Source organism: Camelus ferus, chromosome 12 (genome assembly GCF_009834535.1).
Source record: "Camelus ferus isolate YT-003-E chromosome 12, BCGSAC_Cfer_1.0, whole genome shotgun sequence".
NCBI lineage: Eukaryota > Metazoa > Chordata > Mammalia > Artiodactyla > Camelidae > Camelus > Camelus ferus.
Genome location: NC_045707.1, coordinates 63,577,517 through 63,598,258, shown reverse-complemented (window position 1 = coordinate 63,598,258; position 20,742 = coordinate 63,577,517). Strand labels below are relative to the sequence as shown.

General features: G+C 44.8%; 1 protein-coding gene across 1 annotated transcript in view; it reads left to right on the top strand.

The window, feature by feature from the left end:
• Positions 1–20,449, top strand: part of TPH2 (tryptophan hydroxylase 2) — an 82,763-nt gene extending 62,314 nt beyond the window's left edge. The window contains exons 9-11 of the mRNA XM_006191102.2: positions 11,101–11,196; positions 19,560–19,693; positions 19,823–20,449. Of these exons, the coding sequence (XP_006191164.1) occupies positions 11,101–11,196; positions 19,560–19,693; positions 19,823–19,997 (405 nt within the window). The 3' untranslated portion in view covers positions 19,998–20,449. The remainder of the gene's footprint in view (positions 1–11,100; positions 11,197–19,559; positions 19,694–19,822) is intronic.
• The last annotated feature ends 293 nt before the right edge of the window (positions 20,450–20,742 follow it).

Genomic DNA, 20,742 nt, shown 5'->3' with positions numbered 1-20,742 from the left:
TGGGGGTTCCGGCTAATGTCTGTGGAAGAAAAAAAAATTATATATTTAGCTCATGTCTTGCTTAAATGTAAAGAATGGCCAGCACATCCACATCAGAGGTTCTCATGTAAAGGCCCAGACTCCCAGTTTCTCCTGAAAAGACCAGCCTCTCTAACAGTCTGCCTTTACCTGAGACGCACTTGGCCAGAGCTGAGTTGCTGTTCCCATTAGATGGGACATATGATACTGAATTGGGAAGTGAAATTTCATCTTCAGATATCTGCCTTTCCCCCTTTACTGACTAGGAGACTCTGCTGGTGAGGAGAAGGGAGACGGAACAGAGAGGCTGGCATTCCAGGCAGCAGCAAACACCCAGGTTCTCTTGGTAGCCAGAGCCGGAACCAGTTTGGCAAAATAGCTTGTCATGAAGCACCAAAATATTTCAGATCGTACCATTCTTTACTGTCTCACGAATTCTTGCTGTCCTTTACCAGGTCTATTTTATGCCTGTCAGATAATGCATCTGTATCCAATGTAGGCAGATTGCTGTAGTTTAAAGCAATACAACGCAGTATTTAGTTTTGTGCTTTTTAATATGACTTTTTAACATAAACAGGATGTGTTTCATTTCCAACCCAGTTTATCGATCCCAGTCTCAGCTCTCCTGAGCTGGGCTAGTGGCAGTGCTGTTTTTCACTGGCAAGACTCGGAAGACTTGGCTTCCTGTCATGGCTAGTTTCTAGTGTGACAGACCTGTGATGTGCCATGTGACTGGTCCAGGGGCCACAAGGGAGACTGAAGGCATCTCCCCCAGGGCAAGCCAGGGAAGGATGACTGTAGGCAAGCTAGACAGGCCCCCATCTCTCCCAGCACACACCCAGCTCAATTATCAAGAAAGTGGCATAAATATCAAGTCCTAGGTCCTGCAGCGCTCAGTCACCGAGAACAGAGGTGGGCAGTGTGATCCGGTACAAAAACAGGGATGTTGGGGGTCAGGCACAATTGGTTCCAATCCAACACTTTCGCTCCTAAACTTTCCTAAGTTATTTGATCTAAGTCACAGTTTCCCCATCTGTAAAATGGGGTGTGTGTGTGTGCGCGTAGCACTGACATGTAGGAAGAATTCAGTAAATGTTAGTTATTCATTTTATTTTCTCCATCTTACAGACAAGGAACCTGAGACTCAGAAAGGCTAACTTTCCTAAGGTCAAAAAAGAGGCGAACCTGCCCTTGAACCTTGGCCTTTCGCTCCAAGGCCGATGCTCTAATCCACCATGTTACGTTACCTTCACAGTTTCTGCCTCTGGCGGCTGTTGTGATCACGCCGTGAGGGGTTTCGCTTGGTGGCAGAGTGGAGGCTTCAGGCACTGGCAGTGATTATTAGTAAAGCCAGGGCAGCTCAACTGAGCTGAAATTCCATCTAGAGTTTCAATTACCTACAGGCCCCCATTGTGACAGGGACCCCAATTCATAGGGAAATCTTTTCAACCTCATTTGCACGTACAGATGGTGAGTGTCGGCTCTGGGTGTGAGAGATGATGATGGTACTGGTGATGGTTAGTGACTGGAAAAGAAACATGACTCCATGAACAAAAACCTAATACAGAGGACAGCTCAGTGCAATGGAGCGGCGAGAGTGGCTCGCCCTACTAAATGCACCTTTCTCTCCAGTTTTCAGACGTATAATCATTTCCCAAGAGTTTTGGTCTTGCCTGGAAAGAAATAGCCGAGAAAGTGCCGGCTTTTTAGTCCTGATGTCTGGGAGGGTGTTGCTTTCCGTAGTGCAGGAATAAAAATAAAACGGCCCTCTAAAGGCGGTGGTGACTACCCGTGGCTCACTTGGGAGTCGGTAAAAACCTCGTTTTTCATACGCGCCTCGGAGAGCTGACCTTTAAAATCACCACATCTGGGGAGAATGTGTGATTTGATGCAGAACGTTTTAGGGCAGGCCACGCGATGAACGGCTGAGAGAGTCCTCATCAGTTTTCTTCTCCTTCAAGGTGCTCAGCATTGCTTAGGTTATAAAAGTCAGTTCTTGGGCACTGCCAAACCTACAGCATTTGCTTAAGTAGCTCTTCTGTGCAAAGCAGATGAAACTTCTATATAAATGGAATGCTGATCCATGCACCTGGTACGAAAATGATGGGTGTGTGTGTGTGTGTGTGAGTCCTCAGAGTGAAGTTTAGCCATTTCAAGGTAGCTAGTTGTAAAGTAAGTTCAGCAAAGGGTCGTTTGTAAATAGATGGGATTTCTGTAAAAGAAGAGCCACACTTGTGAATCGCTTGGTCAGGGCGTCGGTGCGCTGAGACTCATGCACAACATCTAGGGTCCTGGGAAAAAAACTGAATATAAAACAAGCCTTTGATTTGTGAAACCCAAATACCGGCAGGTTCAGGAGGCATTAGAAAGTAGCCTGTTTGTGCTCCTAGTATCCTTTTGAAAGAGCCACAGACTTTTGTGGCAAACAGAATCGGACGGCTGGTCATCGCATAAGTTCATCTCCAGGAGGCAGCAGCATCTCTCACGTGCTGTGGTCTGATGCAGGAAGGTCCAGGCAGGGCTGCTCATTCTGAACCATCTGGGCTGTGGGGCACTTCAGGGGCTGCATGGATCACAGCCCCACTCCTCCCACCCTGGCCAAGCGCACTGGGCATTTTTCTTGGATGGTGCAATCTTCAGAAACGGCAAACTGAAAACCATCCCCCTCCCCCGACACGATCGGATGAGGATCCAGATGTCGGAATCCCTGGGTGTTCAGGGTTGCTAATGGAGGCCAGGAGCCACGAAACCACAAGATTGCTGAGCCTCTGCCCGAGAGACCTGCCCATCAGACTTCATCCCGGCTCCCGAGGGCCCGCAGGGAGGCTGGCTCGTCCCTTCCTCGCGGGCTCCGAGGCCCACGGGCTGGTGTCACGTGGGACATAGACAGAGGTCAAGGGACCAGTCTGCCTCTGAAGCTGAAAGTAAAACATGATTTGATGGCCACAGTAGAGGGATTTTCATCTTTTCAAAAAGTCTGTAATATTGGAAGCTGTGCTGAGGGTAGGAGTTACTGATCTGGAAGATTGGCGTGGAATCTTCCAGATGGGCCCACTGGGAAATCCTTTCTTGCTTAGCCATTTCCCCCCTTCCTTCCATATCTGCAGAGTCCCTGCTCCCTGTCATGTAGGGTGTCAGAGACCAGCCTTGAAGCAACAGCATCAAGTCAGACCCTGTCCTGGACCTCAGGGTCTGGTGGAGGGAACAGGCAAGAAGACTGGAAGTTTCTGTCTGGATCCGTACGTGCTACACTGAGGGTAGAGGAGGACCCCCTGACCTGGCGGGCTGGCAGGCTGGCAGGAATTAGGCCGAGGGGCTGAGCTGTGACCGGAGCATCCTGGGCAGGGGGACAGCCGTGTGCAAAGGCTGGACGGGAAACTGAAGAGAGCCCGCTGGTCTGCAGCACGCAGAGTCCCTTGAGGGGTGGGCAATCGGGACGAAAGGGCTGAAAGATGAGGCTGGAGGAGGCAGGGGTGAGGTCCCGGGGGGTCTTTTCTGCCATGTGAAGATGTCTGGACCTGCACTCTGGGACGGTGGGGTCTGTGAAAGCCTGTAACTAGGCCACCACATGGCCGTTGTGACCTGACGTCGAGCCCTGGGGACGGAGTGTCTTGGAGTGGGTTTTGTTGGCGTTTTCGGGCTGGACCAACAGCTTGGGCAGCACTGATGTTCAGTGGAGGCTTGTCGTTCCTGTTAGTCCATGAGCAGGAGGCAGAGGGTGAGATGCTTCTTTTTTATTTTTCTAATTAAAAAGTACCATTCAAGCCTGGTATAAAAACTAGTAAGTGTTAAATGATAATAAGTCAGGTGGCCTCCTTCGAAGTTGGAAAGGCTCTCAGATATGCTGAAGAAGGGGCAGTAAAACTGAAATGGCCAGAGGGCACGTAGACAAATCATCCATTTGTACTTGAAAGCCGCCAAAAAGATACAGGAAAGGGTAGTTAAGAAACACACAGGAAAGCCCCGACTGAAACAGTGCTGCTAAAAATCGCCTGTGTCAATGGATTCTTCAAAAACGTTTTCTGCTGATGCTTTTTTTTTTCCCTACGGATGTGCCTCTTACATTTAATGATTAATTTTCCACAAGGTTTACCATAATGTTTCCTCAGAGCTTAGGTTTTTACATTTTAATTCATTCCAGGGCTGTTCTTAACCTAGGACAATGTATTGCTGTTTTCACAATTCAGGGTCATTGGTTTTTTCCTGGCTGACAAGACGTTACTCAGATCCCAACTGTCTTCTTTTTCTCGACTTGTTTTTGTCTGTCTTGGTGGGAGGAGAACCACTGGTGAACTAGGCGGTCTCTGCCGGGGCAAGTGGAGCCTGTGGTCTGGTACATTCCATAATCTGACTTACCTCTATCTTCCTATGATTCGCATTTTGGGCTCCCATCAATCACCCCACTCCCCCAGCCCCTCAGCGGTACCCTTCCCAGTAATGGCCTCTCTTCCCGGGACTCGTCTGAGATCCCATTTATCCTTCAAAGTCTGACACAAGCTTCAGATCCCTGTCTTCGGAGACAGGCAAGCACACTGCAATTTTAAGACAGAAGTTTGTGGTGGGATAAAATGATAGAGCATTATTATTATATTCGTCCTGTCTCCCCATGCGTATTGTCTCTTTCTCAAGCATAGGGACCATATCTTCAGCTACTTTTATAATCTCAACTAGAGCTCAGAGCGGTAGGATTTAACAAATATAAATTTTAAAAAAATGTATTAAGTTGTGATCTGCTGAGAGCTACAGTGATTTTCATTTAGAGGCTCATAGTAAAATAGGAGTGTGCGGATAGCTAAGTGTAGCTGCGCCTGCAAGGCATCTGGACAGCGATACCTAGGATCTAGGCGGTGACTGGCCCCCAGTTCTGTGAGCACATGGCAGGTGGCTTCCTTTTGCCAAGGGGTGGCTTCGAGACATGGTGTGAACAGCCGGTGGTAACGGAGCGGCTGAAGCCCCCAGACTGCAGGAGACCAATGTCTTCCAGCTCTAAGTTTCCAGCATTTCTTACACTTGTATTTTACACGGGACTAGCCCTGGGTAAACCAGTGAAGCAGGAGGAATCCCCCTCTGCTATCTTTTGAGGCCCAGCCCCACAGAGTGTGTGCCTAGTCAGGAACCCTCGCTCTGCAAACAAAGTCTGGGGGTAATCACTGCAAATTTGGTTTTATGTGCGACTCTTGGGAGTGTTGGCAGTTTAAATGGTCAAAGAAACAATGAGCAAATTGCTGTCTGGTGGGAAGTCTCCTACCTTGTGACAATTAAGTGGTGATTGGGAGGCTTTTTGGGGGCAGTGAGACCTCCGTGGCTTAAGCAAGGCAGCCTCCATTGTCACTGTTGTCTCCGGATGTGGATTGTTTCTATCCCAAAGCTTCCTGCTTAGCTCTCAAGCCTCATTCCTGTTCCAGTCCTGTTATCATTTGCAGTTTCAAGGTTAAGGGAATTTTGGCCAAAGGTGAGAAGGTACTTGCTGCCTGTAAACTGAAATTTGATGCAGCTGAAACTCAGCTGGGGCTGAGTGATAGAGGGGTGAGTGGGTGGGAACCTTGGACCCACTTCACGTTCTCAACATTTTTTCAGTTGTATTCTTTGACATGCTAGTTGTTCGATAGAAAGATGTAAGAGAAAGCAAGGCTGTGAGACCCAGGGCCCTTTCTCTGTGTTGTTGTCTGCATTTTTATCTGCATCTATGGGAGGTGCAGACCCTTGGTGTCGGGACATCTTTGCGTGGCATTCTTCCTTTCTGGGACTGAGCCTTTCGTTGTGACATGGGTACCAAACAGAGGAGACGTTCATTACACTTGTGCGGGGCAGGGTCCTGAAGGCCCCAGCTTCATAAGTATTGGGAGTTTATTTTCTAGATCATGACGAAGTGGTGGTGAGGGGCGGGGGGTGGGTATAGCTCAGTGGTACAGCGTGTGCTTAGCATGCACGAGGTCCTGGGTTGAATCCCCAGTACCTCCATTAAAAATAAATAAGTAAATGAACGTAGTTACCTCCACCCCCTCAAACAAAAAGTTGAAAAGAGATTGAAAAACGTGTACATCTCTTTAGTTGGAGTACGTGACTTAGCAAGAGCTTCAGGCACCTAACACCAGACATAAGAAGGATGTCTAGCCTGTCCTTTATAACTCAGCAGGGACCAGGTGGATTTTGTTGGTGTGCTCAGTGGCCCTGGACTGAGTTCCTTCCTGCACGCACTTGCTGCGCGTTTGGCTAGACCAGAACCGGCGCAGAGTGGTGTACTATCAGCAGTGACCTGAAGATGGCAGCATTGGGCGACCTATCTCATTTTCCTACGCGCCCACCTGCTAGCTCATCCTGGCTCTGCCCCACCGCCCTGTTTGGATTTCGCATTGTCACTCAGACCTTCTTCTGCTTAATGACTGTTTGTATGTAAATGACTCTGCTTTCCTCCCAGAAAAGAGGTCCGATCTATCATTTCCTGTTTTGGTTTTCAGTGAATGATTACATGTAATTATATTCAAATAAAATATTTATAAATAATTACATATAATTAGTGGTATGTAAAACTTGGAATTCATGAGCTCAGCTTTGATGAAAGGTACCCTTCAATTTGAGAGGTGTTAGTCTTTGGATTATTATTCGTTTCTGTTTAAAAGACCTTAGTGGCCCAAGACTGCTGTTTTCTTTTACGGGAGTTCTTAAAAGGTTTAGGGTTTTTTTTTGTTTTGTTTTTTGGGTTTGGTTTTTTTTTTTTTTTTTTTTTTTTTTTGGATAATAGGTAAGATATTTATTTGGTAAATCTGTAGGGAATATATTACAGATTCACATCTGGAGAGTGCTATGAGGAAAACAAATTTTATTTTCTTAAAATTTCAAGGAGCAATTAGTTACCCTTGAATTCTGCAGGGTCTCCAAGGGGTCATTCAGTCCAGCTTTAAGCAGGCTTTGCATTTATTTATTTGTGGCTTGGACAGTGTTTTACTAAAGCAGAGTGCACATGTGCACAATCACTGAGAACTTTACCCTCAGTTAAATGGCAAGGTTTACAGCTTCTACACTATTATCTTTTTTACTTAATTTAACATTATTTTGTTTGATTTTATTTGTAGGCTTTGGATTTAAAACCAGACAGAAGTCACGTGCAGTTGCCCCCTGCCCCCCACTAATGATCACACCCAGGATCTTTTTGCATTTTGAGTTCTCCACCGGCATTAAAAACAGAATGAGAAAAATTATCCCGAGCAAGTCCATAATTCAAATTTTGCCAACACCTGAGGTTCGGGAACATTTTACCATTTCTCTCTAACTGTGAGCCACACCTGGAGCTGCAAATGGAAAGCTGTCTGGAGGCAAAAGGTCTAATTTTCTGGGAAGAGGCGGCTGTAGAAACATCCTCTAGGCTCATTCCTCAGTTGAGGACAGCGGGGAACCAGAGGGAAAGGCAGACAGGCAAAGAGCAGATGGAGCTGTGTAGGGTCAGAGTCTCTGGAAGGATTCCCAGGTGAGGGATGGGGCCAGAGAGCGTTCTAAGCAACGGGAAGGAAGCACCCGGTGGCTCTCTCCTCTGAGGTTGCTCTGATTCTAGAAGCACAAGGACCAAGGATACACTGATGGATTTAGCTTGGAATCTTTAGTTGAGTTGACGCAGACCTTTACATTCCTGCCTCAAACCAGGACAGGATGCCAGATCTACGTGAAGACCGCATGTGTGGTTCCCAGATTTTTTCAGGGGCTCTCTCAGCTGGCTTTGATTTGTATCATAACCATAGCCATGCATTATGTATTAATTACGCACATCATAGGCTGACCTACATGCTCCTGTAGCTGGCTCCATATCTGCACTATTCTGGAGGCTTTTGAACATGACAGCACGTTTTTTTTTTTTTTTCACAAACTCTTCTATATTCAACATTAAGGCTGCAAGGATTCCACATCCTGTGCTATATAAATGCAATACAAATGAAAGAGATCAGCCGGAGACACACTAAGAAGATGCCACGAGATTCTAGTTTTCCTGACTTAGACTATAATTTCCCCATTTTTTGGTGGCAAGGGAAATTGTGCATCAGTTAGTCTTTTACCTGAAAACCTTAAAAAGTGACAGATGTTGAGCTCCTAAAACGCTGATCTCTAGATCTCTTAAGTGTCACCATCTAGACTGGTCCCGGGTAAATCACTTCCTCTCCTTAAACCTGCGTTTTCATTTTGGTAAAATAAGAGACTGAGCTTCCAGGCTGCTTGTTGTATGACTGTATGATCACCTCGTTCCATCGTGCCCACAATTGTGCAAAATTTTTCGGAGGACAGGCTTGAGGGCTGTATTTTAACTCTTCTTTCTTTTCTGTAACTGAAGTATATGTGACTTATAATATGATGTTAGTTTCCGGCGTAGCACGTAGTGATTCGATGTTTCTGTGCATTACAAAATGATCACCGTGATAAGTCTGGTTATGGTCTGTCTGCATACAGACTTGTTACAATGCTATTGACCGTATTCCCTGTGCTGCACATTACATCCTCTTAAACACACATTCACATCCCTTATTTTGGTTCTTCTCCTGAGGCCTCTGTGATCCTGACTTCTCCCAACCCCCTGCTACCCCAGCCCAAGTCACAGTCTAAGTCGCTCAGTACCCTTGTCTCTTGGCTACCACCACCTTCGAATGGGTCTGTCTGCTCCCACTCTTCACCCCCTACAGTCTGCTCGTTACCCAGCACCAGTGTGATCTTTCGAAAATAAAATCAGAACCCATCTCCCTCCTGCCTAAAACCTTCCAATGGCTCCCCATTGCCCTAGGAAATACAAGTCTGTCCCTGCCCCTGGGCCTTTGCATTTGCTTTTTCCTTTGCTGGGAACACTCTTTGCTCTAGAACTTGACACAAGTGGCTTTTCTATTTCTTTAACAAAAGACTGATTTTCAAGCAGGTTGCAGCTTAAATATCACTCTGACAGAGAGACCTTCCCCAACCCCTCCATCTAAAACAGCCATTTTGTCTGCTTGATAGCTAACATGTCACACGATTTTCTTATGTGTACAGCAGATTTCACCTGGAATTATCCTATATTGCTGATTTTTGCTGTTGTTATTGTTGTTGGCTGTCCCATCCCAGTAGCATGCTGGGTGGGACGGGAACTTCATTGCCTTGTTCTCTGCTAGGGCAGGGTCAGGTGTATAGTAGGTTTGTAGGAGTGTTTGTAGAAAAAGTGAATGAATGAATGAATGTCGTAGGCCGGAAAACTAAGCCCAGAGAGGTTGTGGTCACATAGTTAATTGGAAGCAGGGATGAGACTGGAACTCAGCCTCAGTGTGTTTCTATTCTCCAAGTCCTGTAGCCACACAACAAACCTGACTTAGAAGTAATTCATTTGCTATTTATCTATTCACCAAATATTTATTGAGTTCTTACGATGTTTTTGACACTATCCTTTATCAGTTGTTCTCAGCCAGGAGTGATGTCGCCCCTCTGGGGACATTTTTCAATGTCTGGAGACATTATTGGCGGTTAAAACTGGGGTGGGGGTTGCTCCTAGCATCTAGTGGACCGAGGCCAGGGATACTGCTAAACATCCTGTAATGTACAGGACACCCCCACCCCAGCCAGGAGTTATCCAGCCTAACGTGTCGGTACTGCTGAGACTAGGAAACTGTTCCAGATGGACAGACAGGGATACTGCCCTCATGGAGATGACAGTCTAGTCGGGGGAGACAGATGACAAATAGCACATGCCACACATAAAGTAGAGACTATGTCAAAACAGTGGTGTGATGGGAAAGACAGACAAGTCAGAACAGAGTAAAGAGGAGTGCTGGCGGGGGCTCTGGATGGTGACGACAGTGGCAAGGGCTGTAATTTTAGCCTCTTTGGGACATGAATTGGGAAAGGAAATTTGGCCTCTGGAGGTTCAGCTCCGTGACCTGAAATGGCCAGTCCTTTGGGTCCAGACCACTGCAGATCACTGACCACTTAACTTCAGAGAGCATCCTCACATTTAAAAAAGCATAAAACCCTCCAGAACCAGGCAACATCTGAGCCTCCAAATAAAAATAGAGCAAACTGCCACAGGCTAGAAATAATTCTTCTTTTCTGTCCCCTTTCAGGGGTGTTTAAATTCTCTTCTTTCTCAACACCTTCATTGCTCCATCATCAGTAATGCAGGACAGTGTTAATTTGATGTAATTTTTTTTTCAAATTGAACCCATGCCCTTGTGCATGCTAGGCATGTGCCCTACTACTGAACTGTACCCTCCTCCAATTTGGTGTCATTTTTATTGCTTATTGTCAGTTTCTCATTTTCCTCTCAGAGCACAGATAGTATGCTTTCAGCCCCTCTCAAAAGCATGGTGAGTTTTTTGGTTGTACAGAGATTTCTCTCTGTCTAGGCTGATTTCCTAGGAACCCAATAGAAGCAATTGTAGATTTTAATATCTTGGGGAAGCTGGTAAAACTCAGGCAAATGAAATGGTCTTACTATATGTATTTATATCTGCATGTAATTATATATATATGTAGGTGCATACAGAGATATACATTTAACATTTTGCTAAGGAAATGGTAATTTGGTAGGCATATACTTGCTTTCTTGATCTCTCTTTCTTTCTTCAGCACACATTGGCACATAGTAGGAACTCAACAAATGTTTGTTGAATGAATAAACAAACGGCAAAAAATCCGTTTGGTATTACTGAATTCCAAGCCATTTTTCCACATTTACATGGACTTATTTATGTTACTGAACCACAGCTTAGTAAATATAGTAGCATATTCTTATGGTGTTATCACTGTGACATATTCATTTGTTTCTAAATCTGTGCTTTTTAAAAATTTTGAAAATCATTGCAGGGGATAAGATTTGATGCATAGGGTTTCAGAATCCAGGAAGCATCAGACTCTTAGTAGTTAATACTTTTCCCATATACCTGTAACCTAGGGAGGGATTATTAAGCAAAAGAATAATGACAGTAAATGTTCTTGATTCAAATGTATTTAAACTGACAGTGCTGAAGAAATTATGCACGGTGCACCATTTTATTTCAAGTGTCACTTTATCCTACAGAAGAACTTGTTGCCCAGTTCACTGGATGTGTGTCCTTTTTTTTTTTTTTCTTTTGTTCTCAGTGCTATTTCTTCACAATTGAGTTTGGCCTTTGCAAGCAAGAAGGGCAGCTGCGGGCATACGGAGCCGGCCTGCTCTCCTCCATTGGAGAATTGAAGGTATGATGCTGTGAACGAAAATATCCTTCCCGGGCAGACTGGTTCAAGGTCATGGAAAGTATTGATTTGTCTGTCAGAGCCTTTCTACTCGCAGAGGCCCCATAAATATTTAGTGCAGAGGATCTGGCACCTCCTGTGTGAGTGCTGACCTGACTTTTTGCACTTCCGAAAATGGGTCCTGCCTTTGCTGGGTGTGGGGTGTGACTCAGATGGATGAGCAGCCATGTGCACAGATCAGCAGGGATGACGAATGTATGCTCCAGTGCTGGGGGACAAATGACTGGCCTACATGTAGCACCGAGGAGCGGGCACTGAGCTCGCCCTGAGCTACTGATGGAAATTCCCTCGTGAGGGTGGCTTGGCTACTCTCTTTTCTGTCACCCTCATGGCACCCTTGGGTTCCCCAGCGTCTCCTTCCCAAAGGGGAATTTGAGGTTATTTTAGCTTCTTCAAAAATTAATGTAAATTAAAACATTTATGGGCATATGCAATTAAAAAAAACCCACCTAAAGAAACATGTGGTCAGACACGTATCTAATACATGTAGCGATGCCTAAGCGATGATAATTTTTTTTTGCCTTAAAATACAGTAAAATGATCATTTTTTTCAGAAATATTGGTATCAGGGGCATTCTGATCATTTAAATATTCTGGTTACTTAAGAATGACTATCTATACCATTGGGGGATGGCAAATTCTGATGAATTTAGAATGCATTGTGATGTATGATCTGGAAATGGTCCTGAAAATAATTTAACCTTTCTTTGACTATTCAGACTAAGATCGAGATTATAGACTATCCTAGGGTTTTATTTTGAGGATTGATTATCCTTACATAAGATAACTGGATATATATGATTATTGGATGTTTGGATGTTTGTACTTTTGAAGGGTGCGGTTGAACTGTAGTTGCATTGAGTCCACTCACTTTATGGCATCATTCCTTCCTTCATTCATTCTGCAGACGTTTGGCTGAGCACCTACTACGTGCATGTACTGTGCCAGGCAGTGAGGGTACAAAGACAAATAATAATGGTGAAGAACAAGAATACAAAGAAGATAACAGGGAGGGAGGGTGTAGCTCAGTGGTAGAGCACATGTTTAGCATGCGTGAGGTCCTGGGTTCAATCCCCAGTACCTCCATTATATAAATAAATAAACAAACAAACAAACCTAATTATCCCGCCTCCCCCCAAAATAGAACAGTTGCTAAATAAACATTAAACAAGAAAAAAAAGAAGATAACTTCCTCAAGGGATACTTAAATAGACCTTAGTGTTTTCAGTGCTTTAAACATAGTCACCCACTTAATTCTCATAACAACCCAACGGGATAAGTAACATCATTCTCACAGATGAGAAAACTGAGGCATAAAGACATTAAGGATCTTGTTCCAGGTCACACAGCTGATGAGTGTCGGAGGTGGTCCCAAGTCCAGGCTCCAGGATCTGAGCCTGGACCATTAGAGTCTATTGCCTGGGGTCCCTGTTTTCAAGGTGCTTACACTCTAGTGCAGGAGGTAAACCAGCAAGATGATACATAATCACAGTGTGAGTTGTGCCTGGGACGTTTTGGGCCACACCTGGGAAGGCTTCCTGACGAGGGTCCTGCCGTGCACGCTGATTTTGGGGGAGTGGGAAGGATGGATAAGGGGAGGGTGAGGTGTGGAATCAGTCCGCAGACAGCAGTGTGCGCGCCCCACTCAAAGCCTGGCCTATTATGGGAGCTGTCCGAGGTCCTGCCTGCCTTGGAATAGATGATAATGTTTGATATAACAAAAACCCAATGTAATGTGGTACAGTTTTTTTTCTTCCCCCAGTAAGTTCTACACAACAAAAAAGTTCATTTGGGATTCATCTCAGTGCCCTGGCCAAAGCCCACAGCGATAGCATGATGTAAGACTCATGCCTTCTGGAGAGTGTTTCTTGATTTCCCTGAAAAAAGAATTAGGCAGAAAATTCTCCTGAGCTACATCTATTTACATTCTCCTCAGAGGGCTTATAAATTACACCAGAAACAAAAGAAGCAAAATCTCTCTCATGGTCCCAACTTCCGACAGGGTCCTCTGGTCTGGCTAATGAGGCATGTGTAGGCAGCAGTGGGGTGAATCTGTTGTTTTTGTTCCTGTTGGTGCGGACCGAGTCATCTGGAAATGGAAATCAGCCAGAAACGTGGACACTGAAGGGCATTGTCTGCCGTGAGTCTTCTCGTTCTGGTCCATCAACTCTGGTCATTAGCATTCTTCCATTCCCAAATTTCAACACTCCAGCATCCCCACGATTGCTCCTTTGGACCATTTTTACAACTCAGAAATTCTTTCTATAAGAAATGTCTTCTGATTGTTCACAGAGAATACAGAACATGAGACCTTTCCTTAGCAGCCCTCCCCTCAGCCCATCCCTGCCCCACTCGGTGTGAGCGTCCAGAACCCTCTCACTGTGCTCATGAAGACGTCTGTCCGACATTTATTTGAATGAACAAAGGCTAGTCCTGGGCCCAGGTGGGATGACATTATTAACAGCATTATAATAATTCCTGTGCAGACGCACTTACAGTTTTGAACGCAGTCACCTTTTGCGGTAAAACATTTCTGCTGTTCCAGCTGCAGCCCATACGCTAGGTCCCTGGTAAGTTGTTGGAGGTTTTGATGTAGTCTTTATAACTTTACATAACTATCCACAATTCCTCCACTTTCCTTGAACGGAACACGTTTTAAAATGTGTGCTTTAAGAGGCTAAATTTTCCAGGATGTAAATGTCACACTTCACAGCTGGCCAGGTACTTCCGAGTGGTGTATCTGTAGTTTGGAGGATAACTTTCATTTTTCCCTCTCATTTTTTGGGACAGTAATGGCTTATTTTTGGACAATGCTTTTTTTTTTTTTTAATCTTTGAAGACAGAAATGAAATAAATATAGAAATGATTGTAAAAGCTAATGTAAATCTGATGACTATAAAGACTTTTCTTAATCTCAGCAATGATTGCTCTCTCATTCGAATTATTTGTTCTGTGATGTACTTTCAGGAATCCCCAAAGTGTATTTGGGAAGGGCCTTTTCATATCTTCATCACTGTGGGAAGCGGTTAATAATGAGTTAGATCACCTGGAAAACTGCCTTTTAGAAAAGGTTGAAAATAGGATAATTGCTTGCTGTTCACCCATGCTCTGGCATGTGTTTCCTTTTGCATCTTTTCTATCTCAGAGTTGCCCTAAATATATAAGTTTCTCATTTAAAAAATTAGTATTCACTCATTCACTTATTTTATTCAGCGAACTCAAAATTGAGTCTCAGATTTCAAGGAACTTGAAGTCTCTGGAAGAGAAGAGCTAAGAAAGTGATGATTATAGGTCTTGTTGAATCTCATTCTCTCGGAGAAGCAACAGTGAAGTTGGTTCACATTAGGTGGTAAGGAACTGATTGCCAATTGATGAATGGGCTGAGTCTTATCTCAAAAAGTTAATCCATCTCAAAAGCAAAAGGCAACTTCCCCTTCTTTTTCATGGGTAAGAGTGAAGTCTAGTTCTTTGTTTCCTTAAGGGCAGAGATTAGATTTTTTTCTGTAAATGGCTTTAGCACCTACCCCACAGGAGTCAACGGAATATTGCATACGAACACATCAGTTCTGCTTTTCAGTTTTGACGAAGCTGATGGTTTTAAACATTTTAACTGCTATTATTATTTTGGTTTTAGTTTTAGGATACCCTTGCACAGTGAACTTATTGCATTGCTTTTATATAGCTGTTCATCAGCATTCATAGGACAGCTTTATATTTATTGCAGTTGTTCATATTGACTACCACTTGCCGCAACTCTGCGAGGAGGTCAGAATCACTGCCGGGTGGCAGAGAAGAGGCCCGAGGCGTCCGTGGGTTCCCTGAGGTCGTCCAGTAGGTCAGCGGGGTGGCCGGAGCTGGGACTCAGAGAGCATCTGAACTCTCATGCCTTTACCACGTACGGGTGGCTCGCCCCTCCCTTCCTCTGTCCTTTGCTTTCCTGAAGCAGCGCTGTTAGTCACGACCAAGCAAGTACAGGACTCCAGGAACTGGAGAGGGTCTTTGGTTTCTATGGAGGGGTTACTTGAAGAGGGAGTTTGTTCCCTCCCCTCTGCGGCTGATTCAAACTGCTGAAGCTTTCAACATCACTGATAAAATAAAATGCAGTGCCATCCTCAGCCGGTTTGGCAAGAGGGACGTCGCTACCCCGCTGTGTTTGGTTAGCAGGGAGAGCATTTGAGGGAGGTTCAAAAATGTTACATACCTACGTACATATACAAATCTGTATGTTTGTTGTTCGAAAGAGGGAAGAGATGATTGTAGTGTGAGTGGTGAGGTGTTTGCCAATTTTTATTCAGAATCTAGGGTCCAGACTACCTAGACTTCACACTTAAGCTTTTTTCCCAACTGTAACCAGTCCTAATATAGAGGGTGAGGATCACAGGTTTATATCTAGAAGAGTTGAGATCATAACTCTGTGTTATTGCAAAGGCAGGTGGCTGGGAGGAAGGAAGATTTTAAACTGATGACCTCAGGGTGGGTGCTGTTGCGGTCCAGGACCCAGCAGCCCCAGAGCTAGGACCACGTTCCTTTCTCTGTGGGCTCCGAGGAGCTGCACTGATGTCGGAAGGTACAGGTGCCTCTGTACCCCAAGCGTCATCTGGAGGCTGAAGTGGCAATGACAGCGAGATTTATGGAGCACTTCCCACCGGCCAGGCACTTTGAATGAGTTAACCCCGTTTAATTCTTCCCACGTTCCTAAGTTATAGATACTGTACGTATCCCCATTTTCCAGATGCACACTGGAATAGGCTTACAGAGATGAAATAACTTGCCCCCAGTCATGTAGGAACTAATTGGGTTCTGGCAAATTGCTGATGTTGAAAAGACTTTTTTTTTATATAAAAGGCTGGACTGGTAAGTAAGTTGTAATTTGTGCACTAAAGCTTATTAATTGGTAGCGGCTGTCTCGGTTGGAAAGAGTGGGAAGGGCTGCTCTGGTCAGTTGGTGCTGGCTGGGCTGGAGGTGGGGGATGGTGGTGAGAGGGCTGTGTATTTGCAGGCCCTGTGATAGCTGTATGGCAAGAGGAGCTTTAGAATTCTTGTGGATAAGATCTTTTCAGTTGATCAAAGAGGAAACTGCATCCTAATGTGGGGAATTTTCACTCTTTTGGTCAGCTACCTTAAGAATCCAGGTCTCCCGGCTCCAGGTCCCATGTTCTTGTCTTTCACACTATGGGTAAATCCAAAACAGCCCTCTTAGAGAGCATTTAGATTGGAGGAGGTGATTCTCAAACGTTCCTGCACTTTTAAAATGGCTTGAGAGTAAAAGACTGTCAGCCAGATTCTCTGAGCTTTAAGAAGCCTCTCTCTGCGGGAAATTGGATGAATTCTTGCAGACTTCAGGATATCAGGCCGTTCACACTTTGGGAAGGATTCCACAGAGTTCCCTGGAGGCATCAGGCAGTTTGACTCTATGTTTACAGAGAATCAACTCTGGACGTAGAAGAGAGGGCATCGCAGCTGCTCCCTGAAACCAAGGTGGCTTAGAGAGATGTGGATCGGACTTGAAAGCAAACTGGGCAGCTCTACTGCGCAGTGGGCTTTGGAATCAATGGAGACACGAATGTTATTTTATAGCCCTTGTGCCACGCCTTAGTGTTCAGAAACAGGGGACCTTAGGGGCTGCCTGGATGCTCCTGGCAGTCATCACACAGGAGAGCTCCCCCGCAGTAAATGAGAGCACTTACAGGTATGATCGCCACCTCATTTGTTGGCCTCACTCAGTGGCTGCTCCCCCGACTCTGGGCTCTTTGCATTCTCCGGGCGAATCTTTGGGTACCATTATCATCCTCATATTTGTAACAACCAAGGAACAGAACTGGTCCCATACTCCATGGATGGAGGGGACCCCAGCAGGTAACCAGCATGTTGGACACATCAGGATCCTGAAGATAGACTGCACTGTTGAAAGCTTAGAAAATCAGCTTCCAGTTTTCCCTTTGATTATTACATTAGGCAAGTGTGAGATTACACTGCCTAATGGTCTTTGCCTCAAATTATATGCTGTGAATCCACTGACTTTTCTTGAAGTCTGGGGCAGAGCACCTTGCCCTCTGGGAGTTTCCTTGGTCTGCTGTCTCCCCCTTTACCTGTTAAAATGACAAAATGAGCTCATCCTAGTATTTAGTACATTTTTCTAAAACAATACTGATTTCAGCCTCCGTTACTGGGTGCACACCTTCCAGAGACATCCTCTACCCATGGTGACTGCTGAGGCTGCTAATGTCTTATCACAGCGTTCCAGACCAAAGTGGATATGTTTCAGTCCTCTTCTGTGCTTGTCCTTGACCCAGTGAAGTCTTTGGTGCAGCAGGGAAGCCCTGAGGGACCCATGGCTTAAATATGCATATAGCCCGTTCCACTACCCCTCTGCCCAGGGCCCTGAATGCGGGGATGAGAGCGTGCAAACCTCAAGGACGCTGAGTCAGCCACTGTCCTCCTTTTCACAGGTCCTGATGGATAAAGGGGCAGTTAGAGCCCCGTACTAAATAAAACGCACCCAGAGCACATGGCTGCAAAGAAAGCCACTTGTAATTCTAAAAAGCGTGGCGAGCCAATAGGGAGCCTGATTCTTTGCGGCGGAGGCGACGGCTCTCATCAAAATGCATTTTGTTTCTTGAAACTGTGAAGTTGTTTTAAGAATGTGGACAGAATTATTAGTCACATGGAACCCCAAGTCCCCTGCACTGCATTGAATCTAGCACAAATGCATCTGCTGGTGTTGTGATATTCTGCTTATAATGAAGTTGTTCTGTGGGCCAAAAAAAAAAAGTTCACTCTGAGAAGCCCTCTGCATTCCCTTACTCACACGTGCTTTGATCTGGACAACGGAACTTTGCAGGAAATCAACTCACCCACGGGACAGGACCCTGTGCTCTCCTCTCTCGCCCGTCAGTCCTTGGGTTCACAGCTGTATTTTCAGACTTAGGAAACCACCACCTCCTTCGTGGAGACTGCAGATCATTCCACGCATTCTGAAACTGTTGGGGGAATGCACCAAGAATACTGAATAGGAAAGGTTTTTCAGTGTTTCTCCAGGAAACCTTAGCAGTCAGAGATGTGAAGAGTGCTTTGGGTGGAATCCAGAGGCTGGGAGAGAGTGTCTTCCGAAGTCACCTGGCCCAAACCTCTCATTTACACTTGAGGAAACAGAGGCCCAAGGAGGTGAAATCATTTGCCAAGGTTATCCAGTTAGCAGAACACCTGGACCGGACCCCGAGTTTTCTAACTCAGTTGAAGGCCGTTTCTGCTACCCCTTCCTCTCTCTGCCTCGCTCTCCCAACGGATTTACTCTTTAAATGAAGAAAGAGAGACTCTAGTTCACAGCTGCCTGAGTCTGAGTCACTTTGGACGCCTTTAACCTGCAGAGTTTGGGGATTCATCCAGATTTACCAAATAAAATTGAGGTCTGACTGTCTGCATGTTTCACAAACTCCTCAGTGATTCTTAGGCATATTCTGTGTGCAAACCACCATCCAGGGGCTATAAATAGGCAGGTGGCACGTGGCAGGAACGAGCGCTAATTTTTAGCATCACTGAGTTTATCTGGAGAGAACAGTCATCCACGGTTCCTTGCTGTTTGCAGTGCCAGTCATGGAGTGAGCTGAATAGGGCTAATGATGGTTCAAAGAGTAATTACATTAGTTTTCCTGTTTCCCTAATACCTGCTCCGGGCATAACTATAACTATTAATATTAGCTCTTTTTTTTTCCCACCTGGCAATATTTATCTGCTGTATATTGCTCCACTGTGCTTGGTGAAAGGTAAATGAATGCTTTGCAGGTATCCTCTTATGCAGGCCCACTCCAGCCTCTGTTGATACACAGTACCTGGCCTCAAAATGTCTCGTAGTGAGTTCACAAATAGTTCGGTCAGAGTCCCAATTACCTCTCCACGCAGGTAATTATTACTTCTGCCGTTTAAGGGAAATTTCAGTCCGTTGCTCATATTTAGGACCCTATTTATGCTTTCCTGCTTCTATTCGTAGCGGAGATTTAAAATTCCATTTCTGTGGGGATACAGCTGTGAAGTGTCCTTCAGCATGAATTTGGCTGATAATAAATAACATAATACTGTAATCTCATTTTTTCCTCCTCTGCAGCTAACAGACTTAAAAACAAACAAACAAACAAACAAAACCCCTTAACAGTCAATTTACCCTGCATACGGGAGAGTTCCTTATTTCATGGTAGATTAGTAACCGAGCAGTTCCATCAAACGACGGAGCTGTGTTGTAGCCGTGTGACATCGTGACACACTGGAAGCCTCATTGTGGGGTTTAACGGGTTTTGCGGTGTGTTTTGCAGCATGCGCTTTCTGACCAGGCGTGTGTGAAAGCCTTTGACCCAAAGACCACTTGCTTACAGGAATGCCTTATCACCACCTTCCAGGAAGCCTACTTTGTTTCAGAAAGTTTTGAAGAAGCCAAAGAAAAGATGAGGTAACTGTATTTTCCTTCCATCCAGAGAAAATAACTTGAAACATTTTTTTTTTCTGGCTCTGTTCCTTCCTTCTCTCCAGCTCTTGAACCAAAATGGCTTGATTGCATATCTTTCTGGTAATTTTGCAGGGACTTTGCAAAGTCAATTACCCGTCCCTTCTCAGTCTACTTCAATCCCTACACCCAGAGCATTGAAATTCTGAAAGACACCAGGAGTATTGAAAACGTGGTGCAGGACCTCCGCAGCGATTTGAACACAGTGTGTGATGCCTTGAACAAAATGAACCAGTATCTGGGGATCTGATGCCTGGGACCAGTGTCGTTGCCAGTGTGATCTTCTGGGGGCTTAGCAGCATTTCAGTCAATGTCATTTAATGCCAATAGCTTTCTGTGTCATGGCTGGGGTAGTAAGCGTGCAATTCTGTATATTTCTACCTACTTGTAACTTACTGTGTCAGTGTGTGAAAAGACACCATAAAAAACTTGATGACAGATAACTACTCATTGTATGAAAGATCGTAATACATTTAAATGTCTTAAGTAGATTTGACATTCTTGCTCAGTGTCCTCAACCAAACCGCAGCTATTTAAAATTGGTAACAAATAGCCCTCTTATGATTCTAGCGTGTGACCTTTTCTTTTTCAGAGCTGAGCCTTTCTTCTGTGTTCATTAGATAAAATGAAAATAGCAGTGAAACTGTTTCTATTTTCGCTCGTATCAGTGTTCTCACAGCATTATTTGAGATAAACCCAGAATTGTATGAAACTTCCCATCACATTAACAAAAGATTCAGTATTCTGTTTCAAAAATTGGAAGTAGTGAACACTTTAGGGGGAATGGCTTTTAGGTTGATTATTTATACAATGTGAAAAAAAAAAAAGCTTTTAGAAGTAGAATATGTAAGTTGTACTGGCTTTATAGAAACTGAGTTGTGGCATGCTTCCCAAAGTATTTTGGAAGAAAACACTTACAGAAAGGACATTAAGAACGACTGAACAGTGGGGAATAAATCTTGGGACTATGAATTTTATGCTGGAATAAAGTGAAT